General features: G+C 58.5%; 3 protein-coding genes and 1 long non-coding RNA gene across 20 annotated transcripts; 2 read left to right on the top strand and 2 right to left on the bottom strand.

Moving 5' to 3' along the window:
- Positions 1 to 337: 337 nt before the first annotated feature.
- On the bottom strand, positions 338 to 7,916 carry GABPB2 (GA binding protein transcription factor subunit beta 2). 11 transcript variants are annotated; one of them, XM_090127312.1, is made up of 10 exons: positions 7,276 to 7,853; positions 6,940 to 7,049; positions 6,137 to 6,199; positions 5,767 to 5,906; positions 5,307 to 5,474; positions 4,765 to 4,959; positions 4,340 to 4,481; positions 2,165 to 2,323; positions 1,089 to 1,222; positions 338 to 773 (listed from the first exon to the last, which is right to left on the bottom strand). In XM_090127312.1, the coding sequence occupies exons 3-10, from the start codon at positions 6,150 to 6,152 to the stop codon at positions 684 to 686; spliced, it is 1,044 nt and encodes a 347-aa protein (XP_089983438.1). In that variant the 5' UTR covers positions 6,153 to 6,199; positions 6,940 to 7,049; positions 7,276 to 7,853; the 3' UTR covers positions 338 to 683. The 11 variants fall into 11 exon arrangements, with proteins under 11 accessions (XP_089983438.1, XP_089983433.1, XP_089983430.1 ...); XM_090127307.1 differs by having other exon boundaries at positions 5,767 to 5,909; XM_090127304.1 differs by lacking the exons at positions 6,940 to 7,049; positions 7,276 to 7,853 and adding exons at positions 6,577 to 6,707; positions 6,793 to 6,932 and having other exon boundaries at positions 5,767 to 5,909.
- Positions 7,917 to 8,166: 250 nt separating this feature from the next.
- Positions 8,167 to 12,163, top strand: LOC116238436 (uncharacterized). Of its 6 annotated transcripts, none has more exons than XR_016460564.1 (6): positions 8,167 to 8,243; positions 8,370 to 8,476; positions 8,732 to 8,905; positions 9,072 to 9,161; positions 9,608 to 9,697; positions 11,425 to 12,163. It is a non-coding gene; the product is annotated as an uncharacterized LOC116238436 (long non-coding RNA). The 6 variants fall into 6 exon arrangements; XR_016460563.1 differs by having other exon boundaries at positions 8,203 to 8,287; XR_016460562.1 differs by having other exon boundaries at positions 8,224 to 8,297.
- Positions 8,832 to 11,129, bottom strand: MLLT11 (MLLT11 transcription factor 7 cofactor). The gene is made up of 2 exons (XM_031608113.2): positions 11,004 to 11,129; positions 8,832 to 10,118 (listed from the first exon to the last, which is right to left on the bottom strand). The coding sequence occupies exon 2, from the start codon at positions 10,109 to 10,111 to the stop codon at positions 9,866 to 9,868; it is 246 nt and encodes an 81-aa protein (XP_031463973.1). The 5' UTR covers positions 10,112 to 10,118; positions 11,004 to 11,129; the 3' UTR covers positions 8,832 to 9,865.
- A 91-nt stretch (positions 12,164 to 12,254) lies between the features above and the next one.
- On the top strand, positions 12,255 to 15,831 carry CDC42SE1 (CDC42 small effector 1). 2 transcript variants are annotated; one of them, XM_090127353.1, is made up of 5 exons: positions 12,255 to 12,378; positions 14,143 to 14,318; positions 14,417 to 14,527; positions 14,738 to 14,813; positions 14,956 to 15,831. In XM_090127353.1, the coding sequence occupies exons 1-4, from the start codon at positions 12,258 to 12,260 to the stop codon at positions 14,807 to 14,809; spliced, it is 480 nt and encodes a 159-aa protein (XP_089983479.1). In that variant the 5' UTR covers positions 12,255 to 12,257; the 3' UTR covers positions 14,810 to 14,813; positions 14,956 to 15,831. The 2 variants fall into 2 exon arrangements, with proteins under 2 accessions (XP_089983479.1, XP_089983480.1); XM_090127354.1 differs by lacking the exon at positions 12,255 to 12,378 and adding an exon at positions 13,491 to 13,597.
- Positions 15,832 to 15,917: the final 86 nt, after the last annotated feature.

The following is a 15,917-nucleotide window of genomic DNA, read 5'->3' on the forward strand; positions in this document are numbered from 1 at the left end:
CGTGCCTGGCACAGAGCAACACTGGTCCTGTAAGGGCAGATTAAAGCAGTAATGCGATTTGCAGGAGGTGACTGGGGGGGGGGAGGCAGGGAGATTGCCCCTCACCCCACTGCCAGTGTGGGGTTCGTTAATTCAGCCCTAACGAAGCCCCAGAACCGTGTGTTACCCACAGGGGGACAGCAGTCACACCCTGAACTGTGTGTCAAACAGAGGATCTCCTCTGCCACCACCTACAGAACTGGGACCAAAGGACAGAACCAACCCACAGACTGCAAAGAGTAAAAAAAAAAAAAAAGAAAAAAGACAACAACAAAACAAAAAACTCCAAACATTCCAGTAATGAAAAACAACTGTTGTTAGAAAAGGTTTTGGCATTTTTTTTAGAAAAGAACTGCTCGGTAAAAATGTGACAGGTGTGTCTGCAGAGCTGGCCTGGCTCTTGCAGTGTGTGCACGGCACGCTGTGGCACAGAGGGGTCCCATGGCACAGAGGGGGTCCAGCCCAGCCCCCACATCCCCAGCTCTCCTTGGTGTCTCAGCCCACGCTGGCTGCTCCTGCCCCAGCAGTGCTGTATTTCTGCTCCAGCCCCACTCCCACAGCCCACCATTAGGAGGTGACAGACCCCGCAGAGCTGTCGGCCACCTGCTCCGTTTCCAACGTGGTTCCCTCGCTGTCCTTTGAGCTCACACTGCTGTGCACACCTTGCTGATGCTGTCCTGCTCCCCCTGTGCTGCGCAGGGCTGCTGCTGCGGTGCTTCCCCTTCAGTGCTGCCCTACAGAAAGCAGAGCTGAGAGCTGCAGAGGCTGCACCACGCCAGGAACAGCCCGCAGCAGAATAACCATGATGTGGAGCAGAGTGTGAAGGCCCACAGAGCACAGCTATGGTCTGAACAGCATCCAGCTGCTATGGCACAGACAGAACAAACATAGGAGCCATTATGGGGATGAGAGCAGAGCAGTGCTGTGCAGGGCTCGCTGCAGCCATGCCTCCATTCTGCCCCACGATGCCCTTTGGCACTGGGAGCCCCACATCTCCAGAGCTGCAGAGCAGCGCCAGGCAGGCAGCAGCACGCGGCTGTGAGGCTCACCTCATTTTCCTCTGTGTTGTTCCTGTTTTGTTCTGCTTTCAGCCTCTTGGCTGGTGGCTTTTCTCCTCCTTCTGCATCACCCCCGTCCCCAATTGCAGTCTCCTCTGCAACCTGACCAGCAGGTACAGCTACAGCTGGGAAACCAAGAGGTGACAGTAATGCAATTAGCAGCTGGGGCCTTCCAGAAGAGGAACAGAGCTGTTCTCAAACATTCCCTGTGCAGGCAGTCCCCAGGACCAGCTCTGGGCACGTGCAACAGCCACAAACCCTCTGAGAAGTGTGTTTTAAACCTGATAACATGGGCTCTCCTTGGGACTCCAGCAGCAAGAACCCACCCAGCCCAGGAGAGACACTCGGTGTGAGCACTGAGGGCAGCAATACCCCACAGCTCTCCCTTTGTCTGCCCTCAACACAGAACGGGTTACAACCAGGGATTGTTTGTAGTAATTTGGCAAGCAATTCTGAACAATTAACAGCTTTGGTGAATTGTTTTCCATTCCTGAGGCCTGCAAGCAGACAGCAGCGATGTAACCCTTAACTCCGTGCACACTGGGGGAGAGCTCATTTCCTAATCCTGTTTCCTGCCCTGATATTAATCCACATCAGCACGCAGCCCTGGGGCACGCTGAAGGAATCTCAGGAGAGCAGGCCGACAAGCGACACGCCCTGAGGAAATCCAAACACACAGCAGCAGCTCTGGAGCTCAGCCTTGCTCCACCCACCACCATTCACACCTTGCATCCCCCAACCCAAAAACCCCCACAGCAGCTGCACAGTGAAGAGAGGGTGGGCTCGGATTTCTGTGGTTAAGGAGAGCGCCACGGCTCTGCGACCCTGTTCTGCTCAGCTCTTGGTCACGTTTGGATGGAACTCAACGCAGTTCCCAGACCACCTGGAACTGGGGAGCTCCGTGCCGTGCGCCCAGCAGCGCCCTCCCCGTGGCAAAGCAGAGGGGAGCAGCACCGTCCTGCCCTGCTGGCCATGCTGCGGGCACTGCAGCCCAGGGAACCATCGGCCTTCTGGGCCAGCAGGGCACGCTGCTGGCTCGTGGTCAGCTGCTGGCCTTCAGCTCCTACCTGCCTGCCCATCCTGCACGGTGATGACGCAGGGCTGGCCGAGGCCGGCTGGCTGCAGGCTGCCCAGGGCGATGCTGTTGGTGACGATGGTGACGACGCGCTGCCCTCTGCTGCCCACAGCATGGACAGGATCTGCTGCCAGCAGCTCTTCTGCGTCGCCTTGGGAAATGAGGTCAGTGCCAAAAGGAAAACAGAACAAAAAAATCAGCGTTTCCGCCTCTCTTCCTTGAATTGAAAGCCAAGCTGGGTGGCTGAGCTCGGGGTACAACCTGGAAATACAGCGAGCCTTGGTGAGAGTGGGGGAAACAACACAGCGTGCTGGGTGCGTGTAAAACATTTTGCAGAGCAAAAAGTTTTCTGTTCTGCAGATTAGCGAGATCAAAGCATTAGCATTCCAGCAAATTAATTAAGAGGACTGCAGCTGGAAGCAGCTGGTAAGCAGATCTTCCTTAAGGACAAGTCCCAGCTCTAAGGGTGATGATGGCAGCTGCTGCCCCATGCTCACAGGGGGGTTATGAGCAGACAGCAGGATGAGATGGGCACGGCCTGCAGCTCCCCCAGTGCCCCGAGGCTGCACAGCCACAGAGAATGTTGACAGCGGGGTGCTGCTGTGTGCTGGGAGCAAAGGGGAAACATCTGAGCACAAGGGCTGAGAACCTCCGTGGCAGAACTCCAGTTACTTCCAGATTCTAAGGCACTGAGCTGTGGGGAAAGAAAGAAATTCCAAAGGGGAAGGATGATGTGAACTTTGACTGCCACACTCCTAAACATGAAGTGATTTAAAGGTCAGACAAGGCCCTTTCTTTCTCCCCCCTCGGTTCAGTAAGGGAAAGTACAGTTACTGCTGCAGCGATCTGAATGTGATAAGCAAATCTCAGTTCCCAAAACAATGCTTCTTCCTCCAATTGACCACAGTGATTCCTATTCAAAGGCAGACTTTGTAAGAATGGAGCAGGAAATTTGAGGTTAAAGGGTGCAAACAGTCCTTTACTGGCATGAACACAACCTACAACCACCCCACAAACTGAAAAATCAGCATTAAAAAAGATCCTGCACCTCACCCAGCACCACAGGGGAATCCTTTTCCCTCCTGCAGCCCATCTGCTGCCCTCACCCCTCGATTTTAGGAAGGTTTAGGAGGGACTGATTTGCAAAGAACGCTCCCAAGGCGTTGTGTGGGCTGCACGCACAGCTTGCAGCAGCCCATAATCGGATTCCTCGCACCAGCTGAGCGCTTATTCCCCTGTAAAAACCCCTCCAGGCGTGCGGGACTATTCTTAGCGGTAAAAGGGTTAAAGGAGACGCCGGCGGTGATTCCGGCAGCGCAGCCGCTGATGCCCTCTGGTGGAAAACGAGGAGCGCAGCACGGAGAGGAGCGCCGCTGGGTCACCGCGGGGACCAAAGGAGGTCGGCCGGGATGTAAAGAGCGCTGCGTCAGTGAGCGAGCAGCGATGCGCGGCCTCACAAGCCGGGGATGGCTCACAGGGGATGAGGCTGCACAGCCCCACACAGCCCGCATTCAGCGGCCCGCCCCTGATGTGCGATGGGAAAGGTGCAGTGGTTTGGATTTCCCCAAATACAGACAATTAATGACGAACACTGGAATTACCCCGAGCCCCCATTTGGGCTCAGCCTTAACTGAGTGCTTTCCAACCAAAGTGTGGCTTTACAAAGTAACAAGGAACCGAATTACTTCCATCTAACAATGAGTAACACAGACGTGTGAGTAACACACACACATCCCATAGGGCTGCTTATTCTGCAAGGACTTTTCCCTCTTCTCCTTCCTCAGCATTTACAGAACATGCACCCAGCTCCTCTACAGCCAACAAAGAACAAAGCAAACACCCCCCAGCAGTGCTGAGGGTTTTGCACAGGCAGTAACAGCCATTCCTCTGTTGCAATCATCCTAATCCATCTTCTCAGGCTCTGGAGCAGCCCCACAGCTGAGCTCAGCAGCCACATACAGCAGATCCACCCCTACTGCACTGGCTGGGAATTACCCAGCAAAAAGAGAGAAAATGGAGATGCTTTGTAGCCAGAAGCCAACACCTGCTGTGTGTGGTGGCAGCTCACTGCCCTTCCTGCACCAAACATCCATCTGCCCTCTGCTGCGAGCAGTCTGCACCCCTACCAACCCCAGGGACATTCCCACACAGCCATGTGAGATCTCACCTTTGGTGTTTGCTGCACAGATGAGACCAGCGAGGCTGAGGACATCCCCAGCTGTAAGAACAAATGGTGAGCTGACAGTCAGGGTGCTGCTGACGGGATCTGCTTTCTCAGGCTGTGCATCCACCTGCTGCTGCATTGCTTCCTGGGGAGGAGATGGGAGCTGTGTGATTTCGTCCTGTGCTGAGCAGGACTCAGCACCCTCCAACCCCACCCCCAGGGGTGGATTATCTCCTCTCTGCAGCACATCAGTGACAGCAATGCAGAAGGTGCTGCAGATCTGCCGTGTCACACTGACACACTGAGAACACAGAGCTGCCTCAGCGCTCCAATCCAAGCATCAGAGAAAGATTCCTTCAGAAACATCTGCTCAGTTCTCCCTGCAGCTTTGTGTCAATCACCAGCAGGTTCCTCCCCCCTCAGCCTACCTGCAGGATCACCAGGGTCTCAGGATTGTTCTTGTCCAAAGCAATGTCAAAGGGTGATTTATCAAACTTGCTGAAGGCGTGGACATCAGCTCCATATTTGATGAGCAGCTCCACCACGTCCCTGTGGTTGTGTTCTGCTGCCCAGTGCAAAGCAGTCATTTTCAGCATGTCCTTGGCATTCACATCAGCCCCGTTCTGAAAGAGGAACACGGCCCATCAGGGTGCTTTCCACAGCACAAAGCATTGAGAAGCAGTAAGAAACTCCTCAGAACTCAGCTACGCTCTCAGCCTCAGCCATTCCTTGCTGGATGTTCTGCCAGACACACAGAACTCTGACACGGTTGGTAGAAGAGATAACACTCTGAAAGAGCAGCTCTGATAGAGGCTGAGCATCATAGACAATAAATAGCATGTGAAGAGTTATGGAAATAATTAACACAGCGCGTCCAACAGGATGATTCCTCTTCTCTTGCTGTCCAAAAGCAGCGACACCGAGCCCCACGCAGACCAGCCTTCAATCACACCTAATTCGCTCTACTCACCCTAATTAACAAGTCTACAACGTGGGCGTGTCCGTCAGCCGCAGCCATGTGCAGGGGGGTCCGGTCCACTTTGGTCCGCGCGTCTCTGCTGACGCCGGCGCGGAGCAGCACCTCGGCCGTGGAGTAATGGCCGTGCTGGGCCGCCAGGTGGAGCGGGGACGTCCCGAGCTGCATTTGTTTGGAACAGTGACCAATAAGGGGCTGCGTGCCCAAACACTGCTCCCCTCCAGCCCGAGCCCTTCCCGCAGCTCGGCCATCTGGGTCAGCTTCAAAGCTTGCAGTCCCTTTCCACCCAGGATGGATTGGTTTGCTTTTAGAGTTTTGGGTTTTCTTTAAGGAAAGAAAACGGCACCCACCCCAGGTGACCTCCCTGACTGAGAAAGCTGCACCACTGAGCACAGAGCTCCCGAAGACACGTGAGAGCTGTCCCAGAGAAAGGCACCGTCCCTCCGTGCCGTACCCAGTCCGTGGTGAAGGGAGCACCGCTGGCCATCAGCGTCCGCACTTCGTCATCTTCGCCTTTGCGCGCCGCTTCCAGCAGCTGCTTCCCCAGCTCCACCAGAGACATCTTCACACATGGGAGCACGGAGCTGCCACAAGCTGCTTCCAGAGGGGGGAGCGAGGAATAGAACACAAAGCAATCAGCAGAGGCAGCGAGGCAGAGGCCGTTTAAAAGCCCAGCACAATTCAGGTCTGTTTGTCCGACGAGCGGATGCACAGAGCAGCCCAATAGGCAGTGAGGTTTGGTGCCTATCAGGCATCAATTCCACACATGGAACACAGGGAAGGCAAAACAGGGCTCAGCCTCAAACCAGCACAGCCTCACTTACCCCAGCAGCACCTCATACAGACACAGCAGCGTGCCCATGTGGATCCAGGTCTGAGAGCAGAACCTATGGAGGCAACAGTGAGGCTGCTCGCATTTACTGCACAACATCAGTTTGGTTTTCAAAGCTCTGTAAGAACAGCATTTAACCTCAGAGAGGCTCCCCCAACCCCAGCTCTGCAACCATCCCTCATAGAGAGAAAGCAAACCTTTGAGGCAAAGTCAGAAAAGGAGCAGAATCCAAATGCCACCAGTCCTGCAGTCAGCCCAGCAGACAACAGCGTCTATTGATCCCAAACCACACCAGCACCCAACCATTATGGCAGCACAGAGAACCACTGCGTTTTCCCCCACATCAGGGTTACACTGGCATGCCACTCTGTGAAAGACCAACTTTAAAGCCCATCCATTCACTCTCAGACAACACTTTAATTGTCTACAAACACACAGCTGTGCAGGCAGGTCCTGGGCCATGCAGGGCAACAGCAATTCCAACTGCATTGAGGCCACGATGCAACATTCTTCTATTTCCTTCAACTGCAACTCTATGAAACTGCTGGAAGCTCTAAGAGGGCCTGTTTTTAAATTAAGAAAGAATTCAAAAGCGAAGCACTGCAACACTGCACACAGAGCCACCAGGAGGCCAAGCACAAACCTCACCCCCATCTCCCACTGGGCAGCGTAGCCTTTGGCAGCTCTAAAATCACATCTTGCTTTTTAAGTCTGCTTTGGGAAGAGCTGTGAATTTAAGTGTTCAGCTGGAACATGCAATGCTTGAGGTTGGGAACCAGGAGATTTTTGGCTTACTATCACGAATGCATCAGCGTAGGCTGGGGACTGAGATGCTTGAAAGGAGCTCTGAGGAGGAGCCGTGGGTGCTGGTGGCCAGCAGACTGACCACGAACCAGCAGCGTGCCCTGCTGGCCAAGAAAGAGAATAGTTCCCTGGGCTGCAGTGCTCAGAATGGGGCCAGCAGGGCAGGGCGGTGCTGCTCCCCTGTGCTCTGCCATGGGGAAGGAACGGCTGCAGCGCTGAGCCCAGCACGGGGCTCCCCAGTTCAGGGCAAATGGGAAGTGCTGGGAGAGCCCTGCAGAGATGGTGGGGGCCTCAGCACCTCCTGATGGGAGCCCTGGGGCTGTTCACCTGGAGAAGAGCTGGCTGAGAGGGGTCTGATCAGCGCTGATCTGAAGGGCAGAGGTCAGGAGGAGTGCTGGGCTCTGTTCAGCACCGGGATAAGGGGCGGTGGGCACAGCCTGGAGCCCGGGGAGTTCTGTCTGAACGTACAAACATTTGTGCTGTGAGGAAAACGGCAGAACCCCGGCACAAAGGAATTGAAGAGATCCAACCCCGTCTGGACACAATCCTGCTGCAGGGAACTGCTTTGAGGGGGAAGGGGGGGTTGGACCGGAGGTCCTCCAGGAGCCCCAACCCCGCAGTTGTGGGACCCTCTGAACGCTGCAGCTCTGAAGCACTGCAGAGCCCCAACCACGGCGCTTTGTCACACACTCACCTCCCTCAGCGCTCACCTACGAGGCCGGACCGAACCCTACGGACCCTCATCACCCTTCAGGGTGGCCGGGCCCTCACTGCCCCCCCACCCCGAGAACGAACCAAACCCCTGAGAGCCCCCAAAGCCCTCTGAGGATCTCCCATAAGAGACCCCTAAAGCCAATCCGCACCTCCCAACACCCGACCCTCAGCGTCCCCTCGCAGCCCCCCCAGCCCCACTCACGCTCCGCTCGTCCCCCCCACGGCTCTCAGCCCCCCCCTTCCCCCCTCACGGCGGTTCCCGCCCCTTCCCGCCGCGCGCACGCAAAATGGCCGCCGCGGAAGGATACGGCGCGCAGCGACCAAAGAGTCCGCAGGGGGCGGAGGGAGGGAGAGGGGGTCTGCAGCGGGCACGGGGCGGTCTGAGAAGTTCCTCCTCCTTCTTTTACCTCTTTCTTCCCGACCACAGGGCGGGAGGAAGGTGGTGAGAAGCCGAGGGGCCGAGCAGGGATTATTTTCTCGAGCGGAAGGATCTCAGTTTACCTCAGGCGGAGGGAGCGATGCGTCAGCGTAGTTCCGGCGGAGGCGTTTGGCGCCAACTATAAAAGGGCGGCGGCGGTTCTGTGAGGGCTCGGCTGCCTTTGGCGCAGGCGGTGTTTGTTTGGGGGTCTGGGATTGTGCGATTTTGTCCGTTTTTTTTTTTTTTTTTTTTAAACATCTAACCTTGTATATTTTACTGTTGGCTACAGCAATGCTTCTGTGCGTTCCTGGTCTTTCTGCCCTATGTTCTCTGCTCCCATCTGTCCCACCCTCCTCTGCTTTGTTCTCCTGTCAGATCTCTGCACCTCCAGGCGAAGTGAGACGTTGTTTGTTTATTTTTAACCCGAAGTAATGATTTACAGTTGAAGTGGGTGTGGTGTCTGAACCCTGGAGGTGATCTGGGTGGGGGTGGGGGGAAGGGAAGGTGTTATACAGTAGAATGCATCGATGGGAACGAACCCATAGAGCAGAACACAAAGGCTGTGGGAAATCCATTCAGATTGTGATCTTAAACCCCCTAAAATAACAGCACGGGGCAGGAGATGGCAGCCTTATTTCTTCCCCGTTAAAGGAAAGTGTTATGTAGAGCTGAAGGAGGCTGAGCAGTGCCAGCATCCAACCCTGCGAGTCCCAGCGCCGAGGATGGGAAAGGACCAAACCTGCTGCAGCACTCATAGGAGGACATTCAGCCTTTATTGACGGTTGGGAAAGGCAGCACAGGAAAGCAGCAGTGCCAGACTGCCAGGTACAGCAGCTGTGTGCAGTCTGGGGCAGAAACCAGGACAAACCTGACATAGAGTTCTGTGGGGACAGGTGGTGGGTGAATACAGTGGGTAGGGGGCAAAAGGCATCGGTTTGTGGAGGAGAATGGGGTGACAGCTCTATTTTGAACCTGTTTTTCTCTCTTTCAGGCAAGAATCAGACACAGCTGTGTGTCAGTGTGATGCTGGTACTCCAGTGGGAGCTGTCTGCGGATGGATGGGCTGTGCTGGCTGTCAGCAGTACGTGATGCTCCTTGCATATGGCTGGGCAGCCCCAGCTCTGTGTGGTTTATGGGCTCAGATTGGCACCCGCTTTTCCAGCCCGTGCTTTGGAGTTGGAATTTTCCACCTCTGCCAGCAATGGGTCGTTGCTGGAGGTGTAATTCTCATCAGGGAGTGCATATTGTGCCCATCTTTGCCTCTCTTTGGTGCCTTCCAACACTCTGACTGCCACCAGCCGCCTGCCCCTCTTTTTTTATGTCACTTCTAGGATGTTTTGCATCTCAGCTTTACTACGGCTTCCCATGGCACCGCATCCAACCCCAAACACACCCACAACAACTGAGCTGCTGTTTGCTCTCCCAGAAAACAATCTTGGGGGGAGGAAAAAAAAACAAAAACCACCACAACCAAAGCACATAAAAATCCAAAGCGATTGGAGCTTTGGTTCCTTTTTCTGATTTCAGCACAGCGCTGAGGAGCGAAGCAGATGGGTTCCATCCCAAGGACAGCCTGGCTCCGCTCACCCCGCTGCGTTCCCAGGAGGGATGGAGGAGGTGAGGCGATGCTGCAGCCCACCGCAGGGCTGGGCTGAGCACAGGCTTCCTTAGCAGTGCCCAGGGATTTAAAATAAAGCAAAACCAAACACCTGACACCGTACAGAACCAACAAAACCGAACCCTGGCATGCCTGGCAATGGGGGAACAGGGAGGAGGAGGAGGGCATCAGATGAGGTCGAATTCAAAGGAGCTGATGCTGGCGATGGGTGCTCTCCAGAAGTTGAAGCTGCTGAAGGGCAGCAGGCTGTCCTCCTCTGCACAGCTGGGCTCCTGGGCTGCCTCGGGCAGTTTGCTGTGGGGTGCATAGAGGGACCCCAAGCCCAACCCTTCCAGCTCTGCCAACTCCAACCGTGGGATGGGCATCCTCCAGTAGATGAAGGAGTCGTACTGACTGCTGATGGTGTCCAGCATGGTGGGGCTGCCATGGAGAGGAGGGGAGGGGTGAGCTGGGGTAGCATTGCTTTCAGTGGGTGAACCCCAGCCTGAAATGAAGCTGATGGAGGGGGGGGCAGCCTACCCTGCCCACAGGGCTTTTCAATGGCTGCTCCTGCCCCACGGCTGGGAAGTGGGGAAAAAGGGGGAGCAGGAAAATAGGGGAGCGATGGAGGGGGAAGGAATAAAGGGAATCTATGTAGGGAGAAGGACAGCACTGTGTGCTCTGTGGGTGAAGACAGGAGCCGGGTCCCAGGTGAGCCCCTCCCCAACAAAGGGCTCTCGTCCCATTTCTGCCTCATTTTTGTCCCAATTCCCTCCGTGTGCATCGCTGAGCCCTCCCGAAGGCGTTACACCACCCGCAGGTTTCTGCTCCTGCGTGCCCCCATTTCACGCCCTGAATCCAAAGAGATGACCGAGGTGTTCCTCTGAGCCCGGCCCTGGGGAGGAGGGGGGGTTGGCGAGGGGGGGGACCGACGGCTAAATTTGAGCTCCCCCGTGGATGGGGAGGGCTATGAAAAGCTGCCGTGTGAGCGCAGCGCTTTGAATAGCCGTCTCCGGGGGGGTTGGGGGGGCACAGCCCCGCAGCGCTGAGTTCAAAGCGGAGGGGGGTTAAAAATAATCGGGATCAAAACGAGAGAACCTCCTCCCCCCCCCCCCCCCCCAAAAAAAAAACACACCCCAAAACCAAAAACCCTAAAGGTGCCCCCCGACCCAAACCGTAACGAAAATCATTGGGAAAAGCTGAGCGATGTGCAGAGCACCGCAGGTGGGCACGCAGCGCATCGCCCCCAGCAACCGCCGTCACCCCCAAAAACCCGCACCCTGTGTCCCCACCCCCCCCCGGGACCCCCACCCATCAGGGCCGTACCTGCGGGGGGCTGCGGGTCGCTGCTCCTCTTTGTGCCTCCTCGCTGCGGCGTCGCTTTTGTCTGTTGGCGCAGCCGGGTCTGCAATGCAGCCCCTCGCAGCGCCCGACGTTGGGGGGGGAAAAGGAGGGGGGGGGAGGGAAGGGGGGGCGTGGGCAGATGAGTCAGCAGAGCCCCCACCCGCGTGGGGCGGACAGATGGGATGGAGGGGGGTGGAGGGATGAAGGGATGGAGGCGGCCCTTCTGGGGGGCATCGCCCCAATCACGGCCTCCAGGCAGCGGCTCTCCCTACGGATGAGGCTGCTGTGGATAAGCGTGGGGAGGGAGCCGGGGCTGCCCTTGTCCCCAAAAAGGCTTTGCAACGTTTCTGGTTGTGGAACAGCTGACAGATTTCTCCTTTGTTTTATTTTATTTTTGGTCCAGAAATTGACATTGAGGTGGTAAGCAGTGCCAGGAGGTGAGCGGTCCGGCAGGGCGGGGGGCTGCATCCAGCCTGAGCGAAACCCCCCGCCCCAATGAGACCCCCAGCTCTGCTGGGCACCCCCAAGTCCTGCACAGCCCCCCACTTCTTACCAACACCCCCCAAACTCGGCTCTGCTGAGCGACCCCCAGGTTTGCTGCAGCCCCCCCCAATCCCTCTGGGATCCCCCCATCTTAACAGCCCCCTTCGGGCCCCCAGCCCAGCTCTGCTCAGCCCCTCCAGCTTTGCTAGATCCCCCAAATCCTCCCAGCACCCCCCCGGATCCCTCATTCCTCCCTGCACCCCAAACCCCCTCAGCATCCCCACCCCTCACCCTCAGGGACCCCACAACCCTAAGACTCACCGGGTGCCCCCCCCCCCCCAGTCCTTAGCAGCCCCCAAAGACCCCCATCCCCCCCTCTGAGCCCCCTCAGCTCAGAATGAATCCTTCCAACCCCATCATCCCCTCCACCCTTCTGATCCCACGGACCTCCAGCTTTGTTATGCAGAATCCCCCAACCTTCTGCAGCCCCCCCCAGGACCCCCCATCCCTATCAGCACCCCCCAGCCCTGCAAAGCGGGGGGGGACCCTCAGCTTTGCCGTGCCCCCCAAATCCTTCCAGAGCCCCCCCACTCCCATCCCTTCCCTGCCGAGCCCCCAAATCCCCCCGACCTTCCCTTGCACCCCCAGCCCTTTTCATCCCCCCCCCCTCACCCCACGACCCCATAACCCCCCCCCGCCCCACCGCTCCTTCTCTCCTTCCCCCCCTCCTCCCCCCCCCCCTCCCGGCCTGCAATGCTCGCTCTGTCCGGGGTTGGAGCTGCGTTCCGTTCTGTGCCGCGCCGGGAGGAGGCGGAGGAGGCGGAGGGGGAGCGGGGCGACCCGGAGCTGCGGGGCCGCGGCGGAGCGCAGCCAGGTGGGCGGGGGGCGGCGGGCTGGGGGGGGGGGACGCCGCGGAGGGACCGGGAGGGGGGGAGCGGGGCTGAAACCAACGTGGGGGGTGGGAAAGGCGGGGGGGGAAGGGGAAGGCCTGGCGGAAGAAGGCCTTAAAAACACCCTGTAACGAACCACCCCCCCCCCCCAGAGAGCGGTGCGGGTGGGCGCTGTGCGGTGGGACCCCCACGGGAAGGTGGGGGGGGGGGGGGGGGGGAACGAACCACCCCCCCACCCCGTAACGAAACCTCTTATAGGAGGCCCCTATAAGGCCGACCCACGGCGAGAGGGCCGCGCTGGGCCGGGCACGGAGGGTCGCTCTCGATTGAATCCCGCAACGCGGGGGTCCTTCCCGCAACCCCCCCCTCCCGTCTGCTCCCGTTTGTGGTGGGGGGGGCACCCCCTCGTCTACCCCCCCCCCCGGTTTTGGGGGTGGGGAGGAATCCCTCAGCGCTGGGGGTCGGCGGTGCTCCCCACGTTAAACCTCATGGCGGGGATCCGGCCCCCTCTCCCCCCCCCCGGCCCCATTGCGACCCCTCTGAACTGGGGGGACCCCCTGGGCATCCCCTTATTGGAGTAGAAGGAGGGGACACCCCAAAGCGTGTCACCCCCCTCATCCTGGGGGTCCTAGGCCTCCGATCCGGTGTTCTTCATCCCTCCCGCCCCCCATCAGACCCCCCTGTCCTCTCTGAGTGTAGCGGGAGGGGGGGGGGGGGTTGAAGGGTCAGAGGTTTGGGGTTTTGGGGTTCTGGAGCCCGTGGGAGGGCCCTGCTCTGTCGTCCCCCCCTCCCTCCCCCCGGTGACGCAGAGCGGCCGAGCGGTGCTTTCCCAACCGGGAAGTCATTTTGTGAGTGCCGGGCTGGGTCGGCCCGAAGGCATTTCCCCTTCCCCCCCCCCCCAAAAAAAAAAAAACATTGGCGACTTCTGCCCTCTCCTTACAGACCCTCGCCTTACAGCTTTGCACACGGAAGCTGAGGCTGAGCACAGCTCATTGCACAGTTGGACCCAGGAGATCTCGAGCTCTGTGAGCTCACCCTGAGCCCCACCCCCCCCCCCCCCCAACCAGGGGGGGGAGACCTGAAGGGCCTGGCTTTTGGGGTCCAGGCATCCCGCTGTTTGTTTGGGGAGGGGGCTCCTGGCGGGTGCTCCCCCCACCCCAAGGGCAAGAAGCGGTGGTTGTGCTCTGCTGGACTTCAGACCAAGTCTGTACTGCTGCTGGGCTGTCCTGCAGAACAGAGCTGTGCTCCCCCCCCCCCGACCCCTTCCATTTCACCCCCCTTTCCCCCCCCCCACTCCAGAGCTGTTTGTTGCACTCCTGTTTGTTTCTTCCCCCGCCCCATTTGCTCTCTGAGCTGAAACGGAAGAGCTCAACCTCCGGTCCCTTTTCGGAAATTATTTATAGCTCCTTGCTGGGGGGGGGGGAGGGAGGGCTGCAATTCACTGCTGTGCCCCCCCATCCCATGGCAACATCCTCCCCATGTCCTGCACAGGAGGGTAGAGGGGTCCGGGTCACCCCATGGCCGTCCCTGCATGCCCATGGGTCAATGCTCAGTGCATTGAGGGTCAGACTGGGGGTGTCAGGATGGCAGCTGCCCCCCCCTCCCCCCCACTTCCCAATTACCGTGCCTCAGTTTCCCTGCAGGACCCCTCTGGGGAGCAGGGCTGCCTCCACACCCCCCAGCCCACTGTGCCCCCTTGAGCTGTGGTGCCACTCAGGGACAAATCCTTCTCCCTGTCCCCCCCTCAGGTGCCTTCCCCGCCCACCAGGTGCCTCCCCCCGCCCGTCCCCATGGAGTGAGAGCACACGGGGGTCTCTGCAGCGGCGCAGCCCCCGCCCCGCTGGGAGGAAAGCTGGAAGGCACCGCAAATATGAGCGACTTCTGGCACAAGCTGGGCTGCTGCGTCGTGGAGAAACCACAGCCTGTGAGTAGCTGTGCGGCCTTGCGAGGGGGGGAGGGAGAGGATGGTTGTTGGGGGGGTCCTGGGTGCAGGGGGGACTGATGGCCTTCATCCCCACGCAGAAGAAGAGGAGGAGACGGATCGACCGCTCCATGATTGGCGAGCCCATGAACTTTGTGCACCTGACACACATCGGCTCCGGAGACATGGCTGCGGGCGAGGGGCTGCCCATGGTACGGCCTGGGGGTGACTGGGAGGGTGCTGGGGCTCAGCATGAGGGTGCTGTGATTTCACCCTTGCACAGTGGCTCCTTCCCATGTGCTGCCTTTCTAGGGGGCTGGAAGCCCTTGGGGTGGCACGACGGGGTTTTCTCCTCGGTGCTGGGCTGCCCTGGGTTGGTGACCACTTGCTGTGGTGGTGAAACGTTTCTCCTTTCCCTGCAGACGGGCGCTGTGCAGGAGATGAGGTCCAAAGGCGGACGGGAGCGGCAGTGGAGCAGCTCCCGTGTGTTGTAGCATTGTGAGTATGCAGCCATGAGTGCAGGAGTGGGACAGCCCTGAGCTCCCACTGTCACCATCCAAGGCACGCTGCTAATTAACGCATCTAACGAGCCGCCGCCGCTCGGGCAGTTTTGTAACCTGTCGTCTCTCCAACTTTGCAGATTCTTGGCTCTTTCAGCCCAAACTTGAACTGCCTGATCCCCACACACCGGAGGAAAAGCCAACCTCGAGCGCTTGATTCCCGTGGTAACTTATGCAGGCGGAGCCTGACGGCCATCCCAGCAGCTCTGGGTCACCCCCCACAGATCCCCCCTTCCGGGGCACCGGGCCAGCAATGCAGGGGACAGCAGAGCAGCCCAGCCCACACCGGGAGACGCCGTGCACAGCCACGATGTGCCAAATCCTCCCCCTTCTCCCTTTCCTCACACCCCAGCTGGCACTGCTGTCTCCCACGGGCCCATCTCGGTGCTGCCCCCCACACCTCAGTTTCCCCATCGGACAGCAGCAGGGCGGGTTGTGCTGCAGGGGCTGAGCTGGGGAGGTGTTACAGAGCCTTAGAGCCCCAGCGTTGGGCATCCTGCAGCTCCAGCACCGCCACCGAGCCTGCATTTCTTCCAGCCTTCAACCGGCATCGCCGCCAGCAAACCTCCGCCTTCCTTCTTTTGTAGGAGATTTTTTTTTTTTTTTTTTTTTTAAAAGCTCAAAAACCCCCACTTGGCCTCTCCTGTTACCGTCAGGCTTTCACCGGCACCGGCTGCTCCCCCAGGAAAGAGGGACTCTCAGGTTCCCAATTCAGGCGCACGTGTACATAGTTTAAATAGCGCCGGGGCTGAACAGGAACAAGCAGATGCCGGAGCCACACGGGCAGCCGAGCTTCCCTTCCCTCCCCTGTGCTCCCAGTGCTGCTGGGCTGCTCAGCCCCATGGTGTGCCCTGTGAGCACAGATGCTTGAGTCAGTTTTTATCCCTCTGGAAAACCCACTGGAAAAACAAACCGACAAAACCCCACCTTTGAAATAAAATCTTGTGCTAGGCAGAGATGGGGCCTATGGGCTGCCCAGGCTGCTCAGTGCTAGGGGGATGTGGGGCTGGGGGGGGGCTGGATGTGGGGGTTCAGCTCTGTC

Source organism: Phasianus colchicus, chromosome 30, assembly GCF_987193195.1.
Source record: "Phasianus colchicus chromosome 30, bPhaCol1.hap1.1, whole genome shotgun sequence".
In the NCBI taxonomy this organism is placed as follows: domain Eukaryota; kingdom Metazoa; phylum Chordata; class Aves; order Galliformes; family Phasianidae; genus Phasianus; species Phasianus colchicus.

What these genes read in the sequence shown, in the direction of transcription:
- GABPB2 (XM_090127304.1), bottom strand. Translation starts at nt 6,652, where the DNA reads ATGTTGCATCGTGGCCTCAATGCAGTTGGAATTGCTGTTGCCCTGCAT. An exon ending in AGACCCTGGTGATCCTGCAG is followed by an intron (nt 4,482 to 4,764) that starts GTAGGCTGAGGG and finishes TCTCCTCCCCAG; the next exon opens with GAAGCAATGCAGCAGCAGGT. An exon ending in CTGTGCAGCAAACACCAAAG is followed by an intron (nt 2,324 to 4,339) that starts GTGAGATCTCAC and finishes TCATTTCCCAAG; the next exon opens with GCGACGCAGAAGAGCTGCTG.
- MLLT11 (XM_031608113.2), bottom strand. Translation starts at nt 10,111, where the DNA reads ATGCTGGACACCATCAGCAGTCAGTACGACTCCTTCATCTACTGGAGG.
- CDC42SE1 (XM_090127353.1), top strand. Translation starts at nt 12,258, where the DNA reads ATGCTCGCTCTGTCCGGGGTTGGAGCTGCGTTCCGTTCTGTGCCGCGC. An exon ending in TCGTGGAGAAACCACAGCCT is followed by an intron (nt 14,319 to 14,416) that starts GTGAGTAGCTGT and finishes ATCCCCACGCAG; the next exon opens with AAGAAGAGGAGGAGACGGAT. An exon ending in CGGGCGAGGGGCTGCCCATG is followed by an intron (nt 14,528 to 14,737) that starts GTACGGCCTGGG and finishes CTTTCCCTGCAG; the next exon opens with ACGGGCGCTGTGCAGGAGAT.